The sequence below is a fragment of the Dreissena polymorpha genome, chromosome 4, assembly GCF_020536995.1.
Source record: "Dreissena polymorpha isolate Duluth1 chromosome 4, UMN_Dpol_1.0, whole genome shotgun sequence".
Taxonomy (NCBI): domain Eukaryota; kingdom Metazoa; phylum Mollusca; class Bivalvia; order Myida; family Dreissenidae; genus Dreissena; species Dreissena polymorpha.
The window spans coordinates 104,243,632-104,267,730 of NC_068358.1; the positions used below are offsets into that span (position 1 = coordinate 104,243,632).

General features: G+C 34.4%; 1 protein-coding gene across 9 annotated transcripts in view; it reads right to left on the reverse strand.

The window, feature by feature from the left end:
* Positions 1-17,736, reverse strand: part of LOC127877375 (zonadhesin-like) — a 32,467-nt gene extending 14,731 nt beyond the window's left edge. For 2 of the 9 annotated variants that reach the window (XM_052423135.1, XM_052423130.1), the window contains exons 1-2: positions 8,595-8,685; positions 2,904-3,035 (exon numbers count right to left, since the gene is read on the reverse strand). In XM_052423135.1, coding sequence (XP_052279095.1) covers positions 2,904-3,035; positions 8,595-8,601 — 139 coding nt within the window. In that variant the 5' untranslated portion in view covers positions 8,602-8,685. Of the gene's footprint in view, positions 1-2,903; positions 3,036-7,689; positions 7,706-8,594; positions 8,688-14,410; positions 14,431-17,439 lie in introns of those variants that run through there. The other 7 variants (XM_052423132.1, XM_052423131.1, XM_052423133.1 and 4 more) reach the window with 7 other exon arrangements.
* Between the last annotated feature and the right edge of the window lie 6,363 nt (positions 17,737-24,099).

The window sequence follows — 24,099 nt, forward strand, 5'->3', positions numbered from 1 at the left end:
CCACACACCATCCATAACGGTGAACCACATGATTTTAAAAATCTCACAATGAACAACATAGTTATGGCCTTCTTTTTACCTTTGAACACAGTGTGACCTTGACCTTCGAGATATTGACGTAACTCTTTCACGTGACACACAAGTCATATGACAGTGAACAAATGTGCCAATGATTTTTAAATCTCACAATGAACTACATAGTTATGGCCCAGAAAAGCTCATTTATGGCCATTTTTGACATTTGAACTCAAAGTGTGACCTTGACCTTGGAGATATCGACGTAATTCTTTCGCCAACACACCTTCCAATGATGGTGAAATGTTCCAACGATTTTAAAACTCAAAAGAACAACACAGTTATTGCCCGGACAAGATGAAATTCTTTGCGCGACACACCCTCCAATGATGGTTAACAAATGTTCCAAATGATTTTAAAAATCTCACAATGAATGACAAAAGTTATGGCCCGGACAAGCATTTTACCCTTGAACTCCAAAAGTGACCTTGATCTAAGTTCTTGGAGATATCGACGCAATTCTTTCGCGCGACACACGGTCCATGATGGTGACAAATCAAAACCAAGTCAATTAAAATCTAACAATAAATGAAATAGTTATGGTCCAGACAAACTTTGTGTTTAAAAGCACTAAGTGACCTTGTGACCTAGTTTTTTTACCAGGCATGACCCATATTCAAACTTGACCTAGACATCATCTAGATACAACTTGTGACCAAGTTTGGTGAAGATCGGATGAAATTTGGGACAGACCGAAGTGACTTTTATATAGCCCCCATTACACATAGGTAAGTGGGTATAATTACGCTTTATATTATGCTAGCTTGTGTGATGTACTGCCTTTAGATATTGCATTTTTTGATACCATTTCGGTAAAAGAACTTAATTAATGAAAAGCTGGTCAGTGACCAAAATTCCCATTGAATAATGAAGAAAAGCCACAATAATATAAAATAGTCAACAATGGCAACAAATTAGCAGACAACACTAAACAGTATGACAATGAGGGCTAAATAGACAAAAACAACAATAACATGAACTGGAGAGTTTCCACCTTGGCATGGACATTGGTTGTAGCACAAAACACACTCACAACAAGAGATGTGTTTGTAAGAAACACAATGCCCCTACTGTGCCGCTTTTTTTTATTTGACCTTTGACCTTGAAGGATGACATTGACCTTTCACCACTCAAAATGTGCAGGTCCATGAGATACGCATGTAATCCAAATATCAAGTTGCTGTTTTCAATATTTCAAAAGTTATGATCAAACGTTTAAGTTTTGGTAAAAGTTTTGGACACACACACACACCTTGACACGCACACACATACAAAGAAAGACAAGCCAAAAACAATATACCCCCGTTCATTCGATCCAGGGGGCATAAAAAGCCATTAATGCAAAGCATACTAGTCAAAGTCAACATCAGATATGGTCTTACTGTGGCTGCCTGTTAATTATTCTTTCTTTTAGCCCTCTTAGTTACAATATAGCATTTAGTTTTTCAAATATCTGTGTATGGAAAATTTAAAGATTTTTATTAATGAAATATATACCTTTGAGAGTTCCATGGTACTGGAAGACAACTGATAATATTCCTTGTGGGTCTTCACATCATGTCCCAGATGCTTTGCAAGCAATTTTAGTTCACCATGAGTCATGTCAAGAATCTATAAAGCATGTTAATTCTTGATTATATTCACAAATATGCAGTCATCATTCCAGTTTGCTGCCAATTTAACAAATTTGTTTTGCATCTTCTACAGAAAAGATGTACACAAGAAAGCTTTTATCTGTATAGTTGTAGTCATTATGGTGCTCCAAATTCTTGTAATCACACCATGCATTTACAGAGTCAAAAAATTTGTAATGTTTAATTCTGAAAAACACAACACGTGGTTTGGTATTTACATGATCCGCCATTTTGAAAATAGCTACTTCCTGTATATATGCCAAAATTTATGTTAAATATAACAATTGGGTCTAACAATTTAAAATCAATTATTGGGTTCTCACAGATAACCATTTTCTGTCATACAAAAGCTGCCAAAATCAAAGGTCTCCATAAAAGTTTTTATTATAATTTATTCACAAATTGATGGCAAGCATATTCAACATAATTACTTATTTCTGTATAAAAGCCGAAGTATACATGTATGTATGTATGCCATTAAACTGGAAGAGAATGTAGTATAATTGCTGAAAGTCTAAATAAATATTGTGCCATAATAAAGAAACCTTCAGGTCACAATATCTCATCTGTACAGGGATATGAAACAAAGACCATAATTCTTAAATGGCTTAAGCAATCCCATATTTGCACAACTAGACTTTAGAAGTAATTGTGAACGATTGTACCAGTTTGTAAAATAAAAAATAAGTACTGAATAATAAATAGAAAGTTCAATATTGAACCTTGAATGTTTCAAGAAATGATTTTTTATTTGACAAGGATAACACATTTGCATACATTTAATATGGCCATATTCGAACCAAAGCAAATACATACATATAAAACAACACAACAATTTCTTGATTTAACAGCAAAGTTTAATATAAAATAACAAATCTATGTATCAAAGACTAAAGTAAACAAAAGGACTGCAATGGTCGCTCAAGGTATATTGACAGCAAGTAAGAAATGCTGAACCAATGATTGGCAAATCGCCATGACAAAGTAACCTTGGAACTTTTGAAGAATGTCTTATATGGTACCAGACAATATTTCTTACAATACTTCTTATATGAGACTCAACAGTATTTCTTATATGGGACCCAACAATATTACTTATATGAGACCCGAAAATTAGTGTAAACATGTTTATTTCTTATATGGGACCCTACGATGTTTATTACTTGTAAGAGGCCCAACAGATAACAGAAATACCATGGGTCAGACTGGCTGGCTCTTCACTTGGCTCCCTCCTATCATGGGTCAGACTGGCTGGCTCTTCACTTGGCTCCCTCCTATCATGGGTCAGACTGCCTGGCTCTTCACTGTCAGCAGTTGACATGGACTCTGAAAGAACCAAAGTGAAACCTGTAGATTGCATATGATCAGCACAGTCAATACTGGCATGTTGTATCATGAGAGGCTCTGACTCCTGTATAGATTCTAGACTGTGGGTGTCTTCAACAGTTGCCTCAATGACTGTAAACATATAATGTCAACAGTGGGGTCTTGTATGTCTATTATCCATTGGTGGGTCTTGCTGAAATCTATAGAAAATATATATTGGCTTGGATAACAGAAGGTTTTGCTATTATGTTTACGTGACATGGTTCAGAAAAAAAGGCCATATGAATGTGACAAAAATAAATTGAGTTTTTAAAATGTTCTTAAAGTTCGTTCTTTTCCTATTCAGATAATGTACACGTTTTATATGATCAAATGAAAACTTGTTCAAACCTATAATTTTGAAGAGATGCTATGTGAACTCTAAAAATGTTTTTATATCAATGCAACTATTTTGACGATATAATTTTGCAAGAAGTTTTGTCCGTTGTTTACTACTATACATGTAATATGGCCAATTTGTATTGTTACACGTTCTAAATTAAATGAATTAGCATAGTGATTAAATTTGTGTGATGTTTGTCTAAAATAATTTTTAAACGTCGGAAAATAATGCATATCTTCACAACGTCATTTCTCCGTTATTTGACGTTCACACAAAAGGGGCCTTTTTCAGAAACGCGCCACATATATATAAGTATATAGTCAACAGTTGGGCCTTGATATTATTATCCATTGGTGGGTCTTACTGAAATCTACAGAAAAGTATATTGGACATTACAACTGAAGTTTTGCTGTTATGTATATCATAAGTTATAGTTTTTTGTTTACAGTGTATATTGGTTCCTCTACCCAAACAGTGCACGTATGACCAAGAAAAATTTGACGAGGAGTAATATGTGCACTGGAGGGGTAGAGGAACCCATATACACTGTGACAAAAACTTATAAACAATTTTATAATACTTCAAATTCTTTAAAACAGCCAAAAAATCCTTCATTTAACGGACAAAAATCCCTTTTTGCCATTCAAGATGTTAAAGACAATATCCACATGCCGCAACCCTTAATATGATGAGTAATAGAAGGGTGTCGTTTTTACGTACATATTATACGTGTATAAAAATGTATAACAACGGCAAATGCATTTCTGCAAAATATTTGAATGTCTGTGAACATGCCATAATTAGCTTTATGTTGTATTGTGTCATTGTATTCGTTGTGGATTCAGGGCTTTTTTTCCTTCTTTGCGATTGGCCATGGACGGACATTTCACAATTTTGACACGGCCAATTCACAATCCTTTCATGTCCGTGAATATTTACAAAAACGGCCGTTTTAAATCGTGAAAAACGGACTGTTCGTGCTCAAAACTGTAAAAAGAAGAAGAAGAAGATGTTTAAAGAAAAAGTTAACGCACGCATGGACACACGACGGACACAGGACCATGACATAAGCCCCGCTGGCCAGATGGAGCTAAAAATAAATATATATTTTTTTTTAGGTGGAATTTTTTTGACCAGAAAGGGGAAACAAACAGCCTAGTTCGGCGTCTGTTATAGAAGGTAAAAAACCCGTTTCTAAAATGGGACCCAGCAATACTTCTTATAGGACCCAACAATATTTCTTATATGGTACCTGACAATATTTCTTACAATGCTTATTATACATGGGACCCAACAATGTTTCGTATATGGGACCCAACAATACTTCTAATATAGGACCCAACAATATTTCTTATAATACTTCTTATATGGGACTCAACAGTATTTCTTATATGGGACCCAACAATATTACTTATATGAGACCCGAAAATTAGTGTAAACATGTTTATTTCTTATATGGGACCCTACGATGTTTATTACTTGTAAGAGGCCCAACAATTCTTATTACATGTATTTAGGCAGAAATATTGCAATAATAAAGCTTCAAACAAGGATACATCGTAAACAACCTAATAAATAAATATTCTGCCCATTGGGAATTGGCAAAAATGACTTCGCAAACTGGAAATCTGAAATTGGAAATTCTGCAATCTGGTACAAAGATGGCGAAGATCACAGCTTAATTGCTTTATTCGTCCATTTAACAGATTTTAATGGCATAGAGGTTAAACGACTTTCGACAGCTCATTGGTGTTAATCTGTTGTGTAATGTCAATAAAGGTGTGAAAAACTCGCAAGTCATGTTTATAAGATGTATTCCCTATCAGAGCAGTATGTGTAAGAAAAATAAATGAAATAATCCAGGCAATTTGTTTCATGCTTATGCAGTGCAACTGTTAACAGATATTCACTTTCATTTTAACCCATTATCAGAAAGTACCACTCAAAATGTGCAGCTCCATGAAAAACACATACATGCCAAATATGAAGTAGCTTTCTTCAATATAGCAAAAGTGATTGCAAAATGTTAAAGTTGGCAGAAACAGACCAACAGGGGAAAATCCATATGTCCCCCACTATAGTGAATGGGAACATAAAAAATAAAATGGGCTGGGTGGTGGTGGGGGGGGGGGGGGGGAGGGGGGTATAGTGTAAGGGTGTGGTGGTCATTTATAAGGTGGGGGGAGTCTATTGTGGTATGTCAGTTAAGAGTTGTTTTGTCAAATTATCAGTCAAATCTAATCATAAATAAAGAAGTTATGGCAATTTTAGCAAAATTAAATAATTTGACCTTGAGAGTCAAGGTCATTCAAAGGTCAAGGTAAAATTCAACTTGCCAGGTACAGTACCCTCATGATAGCATGAAAGTATTTGAAGTTTAGAATCAATAACCTTGATACTTTAGAAGTAAAATGGATCTAAACACAAAATTCACATAACCAAATCTTCAATTTTCTAAGTATAAAGGGCCCATAATTCCGTCAGAATGCCAGTCAGAGTTGCATGACTTTGCCTGCACAGTCCCCTTATGATAGTTAATAAGTGTTGCAAGTATGAAAGCAATAGCTTTGATACTTACGGAATAAAGTGGACCTAAACACAAAACTTAACCAAATTTTCAATTTTCTAAGTATAAAAAGGGCACATAATTCTGTCAAAATGCACGCCAGAGTTATCTAACTTTGCCTGCCCAGTCCCCTCTTGATAGTTAGTAAGTGTACCAAGTTTGAATGCAAAAGCATTGATACTTAATGAGTAAAGTGGACCTAAATCAGGGGGTTTTCAGCACTGTCTGCGCCTCCGGAAAACGGAGGCACTCCCAAAGCAAACGGACCTGATCCCAAACCAAAATATTAAAAAAAAGTCCCAACTTCCAAAAAAAAAATATTTTTTTTTCTTTAAAGAATGAAGTGTCTTATAACTTGTGTGACTAACCAGTGTTTGTTTTGGTAAAAAATATCTGCTATAAGGTTTTGACTGTTCAGTTCTTATCTCAGAGTGTAACTGTAACTAATAAACAAAAATGCAGTACTTGAATAAACGTTGAACACGCCCAATATTGCATCTGTTTATATAAAGAAGACAAAATAACAAATAAAAACAAATTTATTTGTTAAACTACTGAATTATTTAAGCATGATATATTCACTATTTTTTCCCAAATGAGCTGTTTAATCGAAGCAAAATTTCCCAAAATGGCCAATTGTGTCGATAAAAAATTCCCAATTTGGTCAGACTCCTTTTCCCAAAATAGACAGAAAAACCCCTGTAAATGCAAAACTTAATCGGACGCCTACGCCAAGGTGATGACAATAGCTCATAATTTTTTTTCAAAAAATAGATGAGCTAAAAATGAAAAGATGCAACAAACATGAAAATTAAATCTTAACAAGCAGGCTGTAATGATACCTTTGAATTAGATTTTGCCATTCACTGGATAATTCAAGTATCATATACATGTTTGCCCTAGGTGGCAGACCATTTAAAGCGGGTTTATACGATCTTGTCAAATATTTATTAATTAATATAAAATGTGCAAAAAACGTATTATACATATATTTCAAAATAAACTAAAATACAAGTAAAGAAGAACATTTGTCGGAAAATGCGAAATAAGCAGAATATTTAAAATTGAAATCGAAAAAGCCTGTACAGCCGAATTCGCCAGCATGTATATCATGCATGTAAGATGTGAATCTAAATTAAGTTTAACGGTTCATTTTCAATTCCTGCAGCGATATTGATTCATACGACACACGAACACTTACTTAAAAGACGAATGCATCGGTTATTGTAGGAAAATATGTACGAATTATCTTCGTCACAATCAGCTTGGTGCGCAAGTTTGCATTTGCTGCATTTTATGAAATTCGTCTTAAATGTATCATTTTTCTTGCATATTGCGTGTTATTATAGCATATTTGTTTCAATATATTACAATTTAACGCATTTAAAAATCGAATATACCCGCTTAAAGTTATGTTGCTTTTTTCCTAAGAGATGTACATGAATATGTGTGCCAACTATCATTTGCATACTTTTGACAGTATTGAAATTATCATAACTATTTATCAGCCTTGAAAAAAACTGACAACCATGATGCGAAGTTGGCCATAAAAACTTATTTTCTTTGAACGTTCTGCTAAATTGTATTTCACAAGATTGGCTTACTCAATAATTAGACAATTTAAACAAGAATATTTACCTACTTACTTCCCAATATTACCATTCAAAGTATCATTACATCCATTAAAAACTGTGAACTAAACATACCATTGGCTTTCTTTTCCTACAAATTATTGCAAAAGTAACTTAATATTGATTTTATAAAAGGTACCAGATAACACAAGACTAAACAAAAGGTCCAACAAGATGTGTTTGTGAAACACAATGTCCCCCTATATGACGTTTGACCTTGAAGGATGACCTTGACCCTTCACCACTCAAAATGTGCAGCTTCATGAGATACACATGCATGCCAAATATGAAGTTGCTATCTTCAATATAGCAAAAGTTATTGCAAAATGTTAAAGTTGGCGCAAACCAACCAGCAGACCAACCAACCAACCAACAGACCAACAGACAGGGCAAAAACAATATGTCCCCCACTACTATAGTGGGGGACATAAAAAAGCCCAATATTGCTCAACAGCTATAATAAAGATTGCTGAACTCTTATTGATTTGTGGGGTTGATTAACTTGGAACATAAGATGAATCTGATAGCTCATTAATTTTTGTAAAAGATGTGATCTCCAAGGAAGGAGCAAATTTTAACCAAAGGGTCATTATTTAAACAATCCTGATAGTGGACCAATTAGAGACGCTAGATACCAAATACAAATGTATAAATGCTCTTTCCTTTTTGTTACAGGGAAAAAATAAGAATGTGGCGTCTCATCAGGATCCAAACTGTTTGCTATTCTAATAATATTCTATGAAAAAAACTCGAAGAAAATGCTAATTTTTGAAATTCAGCAGATGAATTAGAGCAGGAGACACATTTCCCAGCATGCAAAGGGTTAACAGCTGTTTTTGAGGATACAATTATGTTAGCGAAAAGCCATAAGCTGTTTGATGACAAAAGTAATGTTAGTAGTTTGACATCCATTCATGTGTGCTTCTTCATGATAATGGCATCATCTATTTATTAAATATGATGTATATGATATAACTAACCTTCCATGGTAGATCAGACACACTATAGTCATAAAGAAGCTCCTCTCCTGTCTGAATGTCTCTTTGAGCAAATAAGCATAGGTATGGTTTTTGTGTGTTCATTTTCAGCACAAAATAATTGTAGATGTCACTATCTATTAATGTAGGAAAGTCCATTAAGTCACTACTCAAAAATACGTAATAGCCAATATGGCGGCGCCCTTATTATCGATTCTGGGATTGTCTATATTGCGGAGGATACTGGCAGTGGTCAATGTATAGTGATTGAGCATGCCTGTATTTACGTCATCGTCCAAGATGGTGGCAAGCAGAAAAGAAATTACGATGAACGGCAAAATGATAAATAACATTCGAATTAACAACGGATACCATATGGTTATAAGGAAATAATTTAATGGGTGTGTCAATTAACCCTCAAGACTAATTTTGAGATTAAAACAACACATATTTAGTAGAAATCTGCACAGTGAATGTGTGTCACTGAAACCAGTGTTAGAAAATTGCAGTTCAGTCTACTAGCAATACATTTTAATTATATGGGTCTCAACATTAGTCATTAAGTGTAAACATGTCTACTTCTAATAAAGGGCCAGGCCCAACAATTTTCATTACTTATATGGATACCTAAAGTGTTAATTATACATTTAATGTTAATTAAATTATAAGGGACCCTAGAATGTCAACTTGTATCTTTTATGTTGGACCCAACGATGCTTTTTACGTATATGGGACCCAACAATGTTTCTTATATGAGATCAAACAATATTTCTTACAATACTTTTTATATATGGGACCCAACAATGTTTCTTATATGGGACCCAACAATACTTCTTATATAGGACCCAACAATATTTCTTATATAATATGGTACCTGACAATATTTCTTGCAAAATTTCTTAAATATGGGACCCAACAATGTTTCTTATACGGGACCCAACAATACTTCTTATATAGGACCCAGCAATATTTCTTATATGGTACCTGACAATATACCTTATATGGGACCCCACAATATTACTTATATGGGACCCAACAGTATTTCATATATGAGACTCAACAATATGACTTATATGAAATCTGAAAATTAGTGTCAACATGTTTATTTCTTATATGGGACCCTACAATTTTTATAACTGATAAGAGGCCCAACAATGTTTATAACATGTATTTTGGCAGAGGAAGAAGTATTGCAATATTGCAATATCATCTGTTTACCACCACTGTTTCCCTTTGAAAGAAAGGAAGTATCTGAAGAGAAGGGGAATGGGAAGCTTGGTATTAGTTTATAGCCGTGTGGATACATAATTATGGCTGAATGTTACTGCTTCTGTTACTGATTATCATAAAAGCTTTAAAGCAACAATCAATATTCCATTAAAAATTTCCTCTGTATTTTGGCAAAGAAATATTAATCTTAGTCTTTTACAGATGACACAGAGGGAAAGTTTTGAAAAAAAATCGGTTAAAAAATAATACAATATAAAGAAGTGAAACTCCAGCTGCTGGAGCAGTATTGAATTTTCATTAAAAACAATTAGTAGGTCCTTTATTTAAGGCAAGTGACCGATTGCCCAAACAGTACAAAACAGCACAATACAGCACAATACAAACCAACATAAACACAAAATATGAATAAAGCTGGGGTCACCGCCTTGGAACGGTCAATGCAAAGCATTGGGGGTTTAAACCTGGTTATAGAGCGCTCAACCTCACACTTGGCCCAGCAATATTCATAATACATTTAAGTGTAAATAAAATTTAACGTCATAGCATTGTTACTCAAGTTAAACAATAATAAAAGGGAATTAAAACGCATTCAATTTAATTGCTATTTAATTACTCAATTGCATTGAAGATACAAGAGTAACAGAATTACAACTTTTTGACGAACGATCAAATAAAACTATTAACAATTGTCAACTACATTCCTTCTTTATAGAAAAGATTTGAGAACACAGAATCATAGAGTTAATATCTCAGATAATCATCGCGCAAATACAGGAAGAAGCAGCAATAATGGGTGTAAAAATTCCATTTTACATAGCTTGGTTGTTTATGTGACTGCTAAACAAATTACAAGGCATTTTTCCTGAACAATTCCAGGGAACAGTTAAGCATTTGAAACTTGAAATGTTTTATTTTATTCATAAACCCATGTGGGACAGACAGACACAGTGATTGCAGTATAGCTCCAATCACTTGTGGTAGGGGAAAGCCATATAAAAAGCTACAGCTTTTAAGTGGAGCAAATAATGGTTATTACATGTAATTAACCTTCGGTTTATGACAATTTATTGCAATTTTTCCCCAAAAGTGCCCGTCACATGGTATTTTCCCCTTTTGAAAGGTAAGGCCGTATCCCAGAGTCAATTGTTTGTTTGCTTAAAGGATTTGATGCCCATTTTATTTGTTCAAACATATAAAGGCAAAAACATGTAGTGCCAGCTGAAATTGAAATTAACAAACAAGATTAAATGACTTAAGGTCAAGGCTACAAAGAGGAATCTTAAATGATGCACAGTACCAACTCCAGGGATTTTCTTAACTCTTTCAGTGCTGGAACCGAATTTTGAAGGCCTTTGCAAACAGTTTGGATCCAGATGAGACGCCACAGAATGTGGCGTCTCATCAGGATCCAAACTGTTTGCTATTCTTATAGTATTCTTTGAAAAAATTCAAAGAAAACGCTAATTTGAGAAATTCAGCAGACAACATTTTAGCAGACGACAAATTTCCCAGCATGCAAAGGTTTAAGAACTTGACTTCCACTTGCACAGATCCTAGGCCCAAGCGTTCTTGAGTTATCATCCGGAAACCACCTGGTGGACGGACCGACAGACCAACATGTGCAAAGCAATATACCCCCTCTTCTTTGAAGGGGGGCATAAAAATCAGTTACTTGTTTTATTTCTGCATAAACAAACTGTTGAGTGAAACATCTATCAGACATGAAAATCATGCAAGATTAATACATGGCTCTATATCTAACATAAATGATATTTAAATTTTCATAATATTTAATAATTAATCAAATAACTGTAGAGAATGAAATTTTGAAAGGCCTTATTACTCACTTAATGTCATAAAGACTAGTCACTTTAGGGAGAAGTTCTGCAAAATCTCAAACAGAAGAAGGAATAACGTTGGTCCAGTTCTTTAAGATTAATATTAAATTGTGTTTTGGAAACAGTCAATCTTTAGAAAATTGAAAACAGTTTAGACAAATGATCGTTGTTGGCAATGTTATTGAAACGACCATACTATTGACTGCTAGCCGCTGACAATCGAACTGGACGGGGCTTTATAATCAATAATCGAGGTGACTGCCAACAGCTGTTGTGTTGGAATGTATTTGAAACTCTAACCTTTGGGCAAAAGAATTTGGTTGAATTTAAATTGATCAGGTTTAATGCCTTCATGAACCCAAATTAAGGTCATTTTGCAAGTGGTCAGGACATGAACCAGCTTTCCTACTTCTTGTGACCAGTATTAGCCAACCACAAGTGACCCACTTCTTCCCAACTTGATTCAGAGGTTGGGGAAGAATGACCTACAAATACAATGTTACAATGTTCGGGAACCAATCTCTATGAAGAAACTTTATCCTACCCCCAGATTCAAACCTAAAAATTGACAGTCTGGCGCTCTATCAACTGAGCCATCAACTCAGCTAGCTGGGCAGGCCCAAAACATTTTGGATTAAAAAAATAAATGCACAGAAAGCAGAAAGCATACTTCATTTTTAGCATATGATCATATAACCGGACATTACCTAACTTTTGGTTCCTAAACATCAGTAAATTACAGACTGCGCATTGCGATAAATAGTTGATATTTTAGATGATATTTAATATATAGCATCTTCAAGGTCTGTTCTTTAAAACGCACTGATTGAGTCGTAATGGGAAAGACTCTTTGTCAAACATTTCGGTATGTTTTGCTGACATTTATATACAATTTTGTTGATTTCTGTCTCGTTTCCAAATCGAGGTTAAACATTGTTCGCGGCCACATGCTAGTATAACTATGTTGGCAAGCAAGAAGTTTAAGCATTAATTTTAAGGCCATTTAGTAGTCCTGCCTGCAAAAGTCCATTTCAGTTTTGATTCGTGTTTAAAGATTTTGCAGCACCTTAAATGAAATAAAGAATAAGGACAATAACAGATCAAGCGTGATAATATGCGTATTGCTAATATATTATATTAAAATATATGAAAATCTTGTTGATTCTTACAATAAATGACATCAATCTTATAGTTTTATTTATGATCCATGTTTAATATCGATGATTATATATGATTCAAATAATTTCATGGTTTTTAACACGCCCATATCTTTCTGATCTATTTAGGATTTTCATCAGATATTTCACACAAGAATACAAGATCACATATAGAAAACAATCAATAACAATAACAAAAACATGAATATTATTTATAACTGGCAATATAACTTGGTCCTTGTAAACAACAAAGTTCATGTTTCGACAGTTTAAATAATATGTTAAATGCCCCCCTCCTTGAGTGGTTTTGATCATGTGATCCGTTATAGCTACAACTGATCCGTTAATGCATGAATTCTGCGGCGAAAAAAAGGTAACACAAATACATTTTGGATTTGACAAGGCGGACAGTCGCTCCAACATTATTTTGCCAACCCGGCTAACATCTATAATTAACAGACAATTAAATTTGCCAACTTGTTAACAGAAAGCCAATTTAACATGAGCGGATCAATGTGATTTTAATAAATCAATTTACTTATTAAGAAACTATGTTACAGTTGGTCGATTCTTTAAATGTAATTTAGCAATCTGTGAAAACAATATGTATATATTGTAATGTCAATATTACGCCAATAATTTACTACCAACATGGAACATTCTAACAAACAAACGCAGTCAGTCTGTGCTATGCTTAGAGGGTCACTCGTACTCAAAGAAGCACATGTCTAAGTCAACCATATGATGGTTATGCAGTAAATCGAACATGTCTGTACAGTCGAATTTGCCTGCATGTTGCATTTTATGAATTTCGTCTTCAATGTATAATTTTTCTGGTATAACATTCTATCAATATATAACAATTTAATTCTTTGCTATTATATAAATATAATCGGTGATAAAACGCGTAAGAAAGAAGACGGTGAGCCACTGACAGACACAAAAGACCTTTTGTTTGGATGTTTTTTCGTTTGTGTATTTTGTGTATATATATGTTTATAAATGTCATATAAATGTCATATCATAAAAACAAATGAAATTAAGAACAACATATTTGCGGTTTTTATGTTTATCCCATTCGCAAAATGGCACTTACATGTATTCCAATAAATGTAATGTAGGAAATGTAATGTTTTGAATTGGCTAACTGTCAACAAGTTGGCAAAATTAATTGTCGGTTAATTATAGGTGTAAGTCTTTGATAGGCATATAGAACGTTTTGCCGTTGAATAAAAATAATGTAGGAGCGACTGTCCGGGTTGACAAAATAATGTAGAAGCGATTGTCCGAGTTGGCAAAATAATATAGGAGCTACTGTCCGCCCTATCAAAACATTGTAGGAGCGAATGTCCGCCCTGTCAAATTTAGCGTTAGCTAAAGAAACTTCAGCGTACAGTTTATATAGTATTGACATATCTGTACGCTGAAGTCAACCCTGTATCGAAAGTCAACCAGAGTGGTGACAGATTTATGTCACGCTATAAATCAAAGACAGTATGTTTTCTTGGATACATTCCTTCATATATTGGTGAATGAATATAAATTACTGCATCGGGGCATATTTTAAGATTCAAATGTTTCAAATGCATCTTACAATAGATGAAAATAACTCTCATCAGCCTGAAAGTCATAATTTTGCACCATTGTCGCTTTGTCATGTGACGAGTTTTCATTTGGATACTTTCGGATCGACCTTGACATTTTTTGCTGGAATTGTAAACATTACTTTCGTTTTCTGAAATCTATTATTTGTGATTAACAAGTTACGTCTGGTGGATTTAAACACTGATTTCAAAGTGAATTTGGTAATTTTGAATATTTTGTACATTGATTTTGTATTTACACTACAATTTGTTTACAAAACAAGCAAGAATAATTATAAAAAAAACGGGAAATGTCTTTCTGAATTTGTAAACAATTGAGCACATGGTTTGTTACTAAAAATAGAAATAACATCATATGACCGTGAAATCTCGGGAGATTCGCATTTCAATCATATGTGTCACGTCACTGTTTTTCTCGATAGACCAGTTGAATGTTATTGTTTACATTCGGGATTTTCCGCGCATGCGCACTGGCTGGTTGGCAAAAAACACTGGTTACAGTAACGTAAATCATGTATACATGTCGTTTGTTTAGTCAATAAAACGATGCAAAAATCCGAAATAAACATAAAAACTCTTAAATAATAGTGCAAAAATATAATATTTTGTACCAATAAATGTATTTTCATAAATATAATTACCTCTGTATAAAAATACATATTAATAATATTAATACATCAGACTAAAAACTGGCAATCCAACAAAACAAAACAATAAATATTCTTTCATATTTTTTGTGATTGTAAGATTTTGGTAAATTATATTTCAAAGATAATAACACATACATTAATTTGATTATAATTATAAGTGGTGCAGATATTGTTATTGTTCATAAGCGAACGAAGGTGCAAGAGGGGCATTTAATCAATTATAAAACGAAGCCCTAAAAGCGGAATACATTACATTTAATAAACATTGTAGTAATTTTATTTTACATGGAATGAATTACCGTTTCGTTTCCATCATACATATGAAAAACAAGAACTGCATATTAAGCAAATTAAACTGTCTTTGCATGCACTCTCTTTACTGGTGGTAAGGAGTGATAACAATCTAGCATTTTATGATAAATATATCTATATATTAATTTATTTTACGCAAGTATTTTTTACCCTTTTGTTGTTTGCTTGTTTTCATGTCATTTCATACACTACAGAAACGTACAATCTAAACATGAATAGCCGAGTTTACATTTGCCGGTACTCGTTAAATACGTTAATTGTGTAGCAATGAAATTGCACAATATTTTTAATTTATAGTTATTAACACTCTATTATTATGATTAAACAGGCTAATATATACATACACTAATTCCTGTTAATCCATTTCGGACAAATATCTTCATTTTTTAATATGTTCAAATATTTTATTAAAGCAACTGTTTCGTATTTTGGCTTTACAATTTTGCTTAGATGATCGCTCAATATGCCAAGAGATGACATGGAGGTATCATAAATGATGTTTAATGACCAGACACTTGTATGCCACATGTGGTTTATGCAGTGGCCAAGAATAGGTCCCTGGATTTATCACACCATGTGTTCTTTGTAATTGTTTGGACAGTATCCGATCATAACGAGATAATCGCTTTATGATGAACAAAAGTGCAATAAAACACCGGGTTAAAAACGCTGAAACAAAGAGTGTCAAAATTGGTGTGAATAATTAAATAAAAACAATTACATTTATCAAGAGAATTTATTTAATGTGTAACAAGGCAAGTTTTTACAGGCATGTTCAAATCAGTTACTATATGTTGCGTACATAAAGTCGATCTATTTGCTGTTTGTTTACATCCTTATTTTTGTTCGTTCATTAAATTTGTTTTATTCTGAAAAAATTTCAATATCAGAGAATTTTTTATCTAAAAAATGGTCGCGAAGATGTGCCAAGTAGAGATTTTTATGGTAACTGCATACCGTGCTCGTATATTGTGTTCCACTCCAGATTTCGTTTATAGTAAAAACAAATAATAACAACAATATAATCGTTCCAAAAATGCATTTCCTTGCACGCTTATGTTTAATTCAGACATAGTTAGTAAAATTATATTTGATATAGTGCATGATTATCAATAAAAACGATTATTATTTCAACTTTCTCTATAAGCGCTTATATGAATTTCACCTCTTTTTGCCAACCAGTGGGCGGAGTGTAATATTTGCAGGTGCGCGTGACTTCACTCGTCAACTGGTCTATATGTTAGAGCAGAAAAGATAAATGTTAAATGTTTAAGATAGTATTTTGTAAAAAAACATATCAGTTAAATGTGAAAAATGTCAATCTTTCCAATAAAGACATAAAGTAGCTGATTTGGGCCAATAACTGCTTTTACAAGCTGTTTTGGAGCGGTCTTTGTTAACTGTCAACTTTTCGTATATTCCTGGTTGACTTTCCTACTGGGGTTGGTCCATAACTTTAATGTTGCGCCATTCAAAATTCATAGAAAGCGAATTTTAAAGTTATTGAAGCCAGAACTAATTTAGCGTAGGAGCGATTGTTTGTGGGAGCGTTTGTCTGGAAACCTTATCAAACTGATGTAAAAGAAGTCTTAAACCATTTATTGCTTTTCCCCAGAACAACTTTATTACGCTACTGATCCGGTAATAGTAACATGACTGTACCACTAAGGCTAGTCCAACTGTCTTGTGTGGTTAAAGATTCTGTTCTTTTATAATTTATTTCCCCAGTCTAACCATTGCAGTCAGCCTAAAACATATATTGAACTTGTATCGCATGGAAATGATCTGATGCTACAATCATGCTTGCTTTCATGAATGTCACTATATCTGCATTAAATGCAGATTATAGGTTACATTTGTTTGTTTGCGGTAACAAGGTTGTCACCTAAATTCGTGCCACGGCTTTACATGTTTGAAATATGTTTTCATTGTCAGCAAACGTTTCAGAAACTGTGTCCTAATTATTGGTTGCAGTTTCAGTTTAAATTCAGTCATTTGCAGAATAATTTTAATAACCAAAGATATAAATAAACCTAATAAATATTATCGCCACTTACCTTTTTAAGTTTAACCGCGAAAATTGGCAATTTTTATTACAGAGTTGTCGTTCGTTGCTATGCTGGTTCCCGGTAAATCACTGCGCCGAGGTTGGTCAATCTCATACGCAGTGGCCTCCCTTATTCTAGAAAAAGACATTAATGATTGGCGAATGCCCAAGGGATGTAACTGCTGTGTGGAGTTTGACCTAATGTTTGCTAATGGGAGATATAGGCCCGACAATTCGAGTAAAATTACATATGCAAATTTGAATTTAAAAATAGTCATGAGTATGTTAAGCAGCCTTTTTTTAAGTGGGTCTTCAACTGTCGGGTCCAAGTGCCCGATAATCGACTTTGGGACCCGACAATCGACTAAAGACCCAACAATACGGCCGTAAAATGGACGTTTGACCCACCATTTTACCCAATCTGAAACTATATATATATATATATATATATATATATATATATATATATATATATATATATATATATATATATAATTATATGTTTTTCTTCAATTTTAATTTTAGTATAGAAACAAATTCAGTAAAACAAATATGTTTTCGAAGATTGATTTATGTAATTTTTCATTTTAAAAGCTTCTCTTTTTAGTACATAAAATACATTAAACACATACTAAGAATATAATATAATGCATGTCTTTGACATTTGTTAAAAAACATTAAAAACATGAAATTGCATATATTTTCACGAAGCGTCAAAGTAATAGAGGTATACTATTTTTAATTGAGGTTATAATATATTAAGCCTTAATACCTCTTTTATTTTTGGTTTGTCTTGTGTAAATCTAAGTGTTGTGCATGCAATCTATGTAATGTAAAAGACTTTACCCTAGAAACTATAGAGTTGAATGTGTTACCCCGTCACGCCGGACTTGCGTCCTTACTGCGTCCTTACCGCGACCCAGAACGCAAGAGGACGCAGTGAGGACGCCGAAAATTGCTCAAGACGCGAGCCCACGGCGACCACTTTGTAACATGTTCAAAGTAGTCGCCGAAGTTCGGCGTTTTACGGCGTTCTGTTAAGGACGTCGAAGGGACGCCGTAGAGACGCAGTAGTCGTAGTAGGGACGTGGTAGGGCTGCTGTAAGTTCGCCATGGACGTCGTGTGGTCGCCGCTCAAACCCACAGAAAATGATCACTGACTGCAAGGCGACCGTACGGCGACCTTATTGCGACATTAGTACGTCCTTTGTACGTCTATTGCGTCCTCAGAACGACTATGGTCGCAATAAGAACGCAGTAAGAACGCCAAGGACGTCGATCAGACGCCGTATGGTCGGCTTTGGTCGCCGTAAGGACGCAGAACGAACGCGGGAAGGTCGCCAGGGACATAGTAAGGACGCCGTGAGGACGCACAGAACGCCATAAACCAGGACGCTGGTGTGAAAGGAAGGCAAAAAACACCATTTTTACCGAAAAGGTCATTGGCGTCCTTACTACGACAATCAGAAATTGCCAGAAACACAGTCTTAGGTCGCCGTAAGGACGCAAGTCTGGTGTGACGGGGCTATAATTATTGGAATCAACTAACATTATTTAACTGATAGCGATATTGAAGCATTTAGAAAAGCGATTGCAGAAAACATGTTTAATAATACATGCATTGTAAAATAAATCTATAAAGTTATGCTTTTAACAATGTTTGACTTCAAATTTGACACACTCAACGATTTTGTACAAGTGTGCGCGTTGTAATGTTCAGTGAAAGGAAATACTGCTTCGTTTTTTCAAATCATTATACCTCATCTGAACATCAACGTTATGTATTAATTTAAAATAATGTATAATTTCTATAATAATATAATATTGTTGCCTTGAACAGTTCGTTTACAAATATGATAATACTTAGCGTGTTGAAAACAATCAAGAAATTTACTTGTATGTCGTAGCGACATTAATTATTCTTTCTTGAATCTAGTCACGTGGGAAAGCTGTTAAAGAGTTTCTTGTTCGGAATTGTTTTGTTAACTTTTTAATGGCGTTTTAATCCACAATTATATGCTTGGTGGTTTAGAAAATTGGGAATACACGGCTGACCAAACATGTTTGAACAGTCAATAACTATAGTGAGACTAAATGTCACATTCAAAGTCATTAATGTTCAAATAGATAATGCATGCGTACCTTATGGTAAGAGTAGCAGTTCAAATAATTGGGAATGCAATAAATATGTGAATGTACCTAATGTATCCCGGAAAAAGCAACTGTTTTGAAAAACCCACTAATCTGCTGGTACAAATAAACATGACCCATTTATAATCCTTTCAAAATCACACACCGTATCAACCGTTATTATTTTAGTAAGCTATCATTGGCTGATTAAATGTACCAGCGTTGTTTGTACCGGGGTGATTAGTGGGTTTTTCTTAACTCGTGCTTTTCCGGGATCAGTCTATTCTATTGACTGTTATGTGCGTGGTCATATATATAAAGAATTACACTGTGTCTGGAATGACGAGCTGGTTTATGCCAGTGCTCGACTTGTTAGTTTAACGGATTACCCATGCGTCCATATTTATAAAGATCATTCAATAATGGTAGACATACTACTGAAATAACCAATTGTATATAGAGGGATAAAAGAGCATATTATAAAAAAAGTTAACTCAAACTGGCATTCCGATAGCTATCAAGATTGATATGGTTGGTTTGTTATGTAAATTCTGTCAAATACAATAGTAATTAAGACATAATGTTAATGCTAGTCAATAAAAGTAACAACGTGTATTACTAGAATAATTTTAACGTCACAAAAACAAACACGGCATTTGCAAAAACCATGGGAAATTGGTAAAAAGGGGTTAATCATAATCAATAGGTTGATTACAATTTGTTATTTACAAAAACTTAATAGCTTATCGGTAAATCGTCTCAAGTTTCTGATGGGAGTTAGCAAACGGCATTGGTAAATCAAAGATAATACTCCACATTTAGTATTGATTAAATAAGTCTCTTTAGTATAAAATGTCGTTTACATAGATCTAGTGATGCAGTACAAGCTTGTAAGACATGATGTTGTTTTATGTTTAATGTAAGCAATACAACACGCCATGGGTCAACATGGATAACATAAATTAGTTTATTTTGTGCAAAAACTGTCACGATTCATGTGTAACTAGAAATGGCGCGGCAGAGGCCGACGCGTATCCCCACGCTGCATGTTTGACCCAGGGGCGCCTTAGGGTTGGTAATGGGGCCATGCATAGTTGAGATTGACCGTTTTGTCATAAGAGAGGTTCAGTATAAATTTGAAGTAATTCGGTGTAGAAATGAAGAAGTTAATGTAAAATAGCCTAAAAATGAGTGAACATCTATACCCTAATTTCTCCTCATCCTGCAATCCTAACAATCCTAACAATTCTAATACTGAATCAACTTCACTGACGTCCATTATGTTCATGTCATCCTCATTGGAATGACTTATGAGACGGCTGAACATTCTCTCTTATAGCCAATCTTCTTGCTTCTGTTTTGGAAAAGTTATGTTTTGAGGTTAAATGGTTGACTAAATAGTAGCGTCTCAGAAATTTTCTATCGCAATCTTGTACACAACAATGAAAATGTTGAATTTCATGTCTGTCTTTGATGTGCCTGTTCAAAGTCCATCTTGCTTTAAATTGTTTCTCACATTTTTCCCACTTGAACATTATGACAGATTTTCAGTAATGAATCTAAAAGTGTAATTGAACAAATTGAAAGTTTCAGCCCTTTTATAGATTCTTGAGGCTCTATTCCATGAGTTTCTCATGCTTTTTATGCTTGACTGCATTCTATCTCTTCTCTTATATACAGGTGTCCCTTTGCGTCAATATTTTATAATCCCTTGTATAATCATTAGATGGATAAACTAAACCATTTCACAGATGAGTTAACACAAACAATTGACTACTAAATACATCTCTGCGCCACTACTGTGTAACTCTATATGTGTTTTCAATACACAAGCTTCATTGTTGAAAAATTCCTTTGCCCAATGAAAATGCTTGCACTTCTTCTGATTGGGTAGATAAACACATAATAGATTTCGAAATCTAAACGCGGACCCTAAGTTCAAGGTCAAGGTCACAGTGGAAAACATTTCATGCGCATGGAAAGGTCTTGTCCAGAGACACATGCATACCAAATATGAAAGCAATATCTGAAGGGACACAGTACTTATGAGCCTTTTTCGAATCGCGGTCGCAGATTTTGAAACCTGAAAACGTGACCCCAAGTTCAAGGTCAAGGTCACAGGGGTAAAAAATTGTACGCACATGGAAAGGTGTTGTCCAGATACACATGCATACCTAATATGAAAGCAATATCTATAGGGACACAGTGGTTATGAGCCTTTTTTGAATCGCGGTCGCAGATTTCGAAACCTGAAAACTTACCCTAAGTTCAAGGTCAAGGTCAGAGGGGTAAAACATTGTGTGCGCATGGAAAGGTGGTGTCTAGATACACATGCATACCAAATATGAAAGCAATATCTGAAGGGACACAGTAGGTATAAGACTTTTTCGCATCGCGGTCGCAGATTTTGAAACCTGAAAGCTGACAGAAAGTTCAAGATCAAGGTCACAGGCGTCAAATATTGTATACGCATGGAAAAGTCTTGTCCAGATACGATGTAACCAAAGCAACCAGACTTCATACTTCCCATTTAGCACTAAATACGTTACTGTGTTACATTTATGTAGTTTAAGTAATGTTCGAGCTATCGCAAGATCCATGTTGTATAGACAGAAGGACGGCCGGACAAACAGACAGACACACCTTAAATAATGTGCATATCAACCATAAGGCCCTTTATCATCATACCAAGTTTCATTAACCTAGCTTATGTTGTTTTAGAGTTATTGCAGGATCGAAGCATCCAGGTTTAATATTTAAATTATTGGAATAACCTATTCAACAACAATTTTAGTCTTACAAAACGAAGGGAATATCGTGCAAGTTTTATCATCTTAGCTTAAGTACCTGTGAGCTATTACAGTTTTGGCCGGACAGGCGAACGAAGGGAAAAACGGAAGTTGCGTTAACATGTTGCCCCTCCGATTACATCCATATGTTACTAATAAATATTTGGTTCTGGTCTACATTAAACTCATCAGTGGATTTTGGAATATACCGGTGTTATAAAATCATGCCACTCTTTTCATTTTTAAAACTTGGAGAACATTCAAGTTGAAGTCAGAATACATGACTCCCTGCGATATTAGCGATGTGGAGTCGGTCTATCACACACACTGTATGATGCAAGTGCAGTCACAATGGGTTCAGTTGTCTATTAATGATAGCGGCTGTGATATCGGAATTGTGACCGTGTCCACATAGCTTTCTCGCGATTCAACGACAGTGCGAAATATTGGGGTTTCTTTTCATCCTTCAGATTTCGCGCTCTTTTCTCTTAAAAGGAAACACCAAACCAAAGTTCAAATGTAGTTTGAATTGAATTTCAGTGAATTCCATTGACTTGTATTTCATTGTATTTCATTGTATTGCATTGTATTACATTGCGTTTGTAGTTTTGTATGTGTGTTTTGTTAACGTTTGTATTGTATCGTATTATGGAATTATATTTCATGACTATTTTCATCTAAATGCATTTTGCTGTAAAAATAATTGGGCAATGGATTATTTCCAGAAATATATTCGTCAATGCCAAGAATAGTGTGTACTCATATTATTATTTTTGTAATTATTATTAAATAAGTTATTTTTGTTCTTCGTTAGATACATGCCTAATAATTGAAATACCTATTCAAATACGCCATCAAATTCCTTATGATTTGTTTTGATCGCTAAATGTTGACTCAATGTATTTTTTTTATTCTTAACTTTGAATTTTATTGTTTATTTGTTGTTGTTTTTTTAAATCAACAGCACAGGCATTGTTATTGTATGACAAAAAACTATGAAAGTGAGTAACGGAATTCCATTTATATTTTTTTTTGTTTTTTTCCGCTTACAAGAAACACTCTCCCTCTAAAGTTACGGCATAAACAAGTCATTTACACAAACTGCAAAGCATGACACACATTATACGCGATACATTGTTACTCATTGTTTTCAATATAAAATGATCGCCCCATTTCCTATAAAAACGATCCAAGCAAAACATGATATAACAACAACCCAGCAAATAAATATCAATTTCATTAATATATTAAACAAATATAGACTCACACGAAAACACTGACAACATTGTGATTAACTTGTGCAAGTCCATGGGTGCTGATGATTCAATAAATGAAATAGACCGCTCACATAGAACTGAAAACGTGGCGGGCGTAAACCCCGTCCGATATTAGTAAAATTCACAAGCTACAGGGCCAAGCAAAAACTGTACACGCGAAGAAGTGAACTGAAGTCACGCAGCGGTCATGACCAAATCTTCATTAACGAAGACCTTACCCAACACCGTGCGCAACTGCTACCACACGTGGACTAGTGAGATCCAAAAACATTGAAGTTCATGGTCAGCGGATGGTAATGTTCTGATCAAGTTAACTGAAAACGGCAAATCAATCATCAAACGCATCAGCTATGTATTAGAACTTTAACAGTACAAAAGCAGCTAATTATAGAACTTCGTATCTTTTTTGTTCAGTTTATTTTCATTCGATGCTTACCTCTTTCGCTGCATGAATATCACGAACTCGTATTGCTT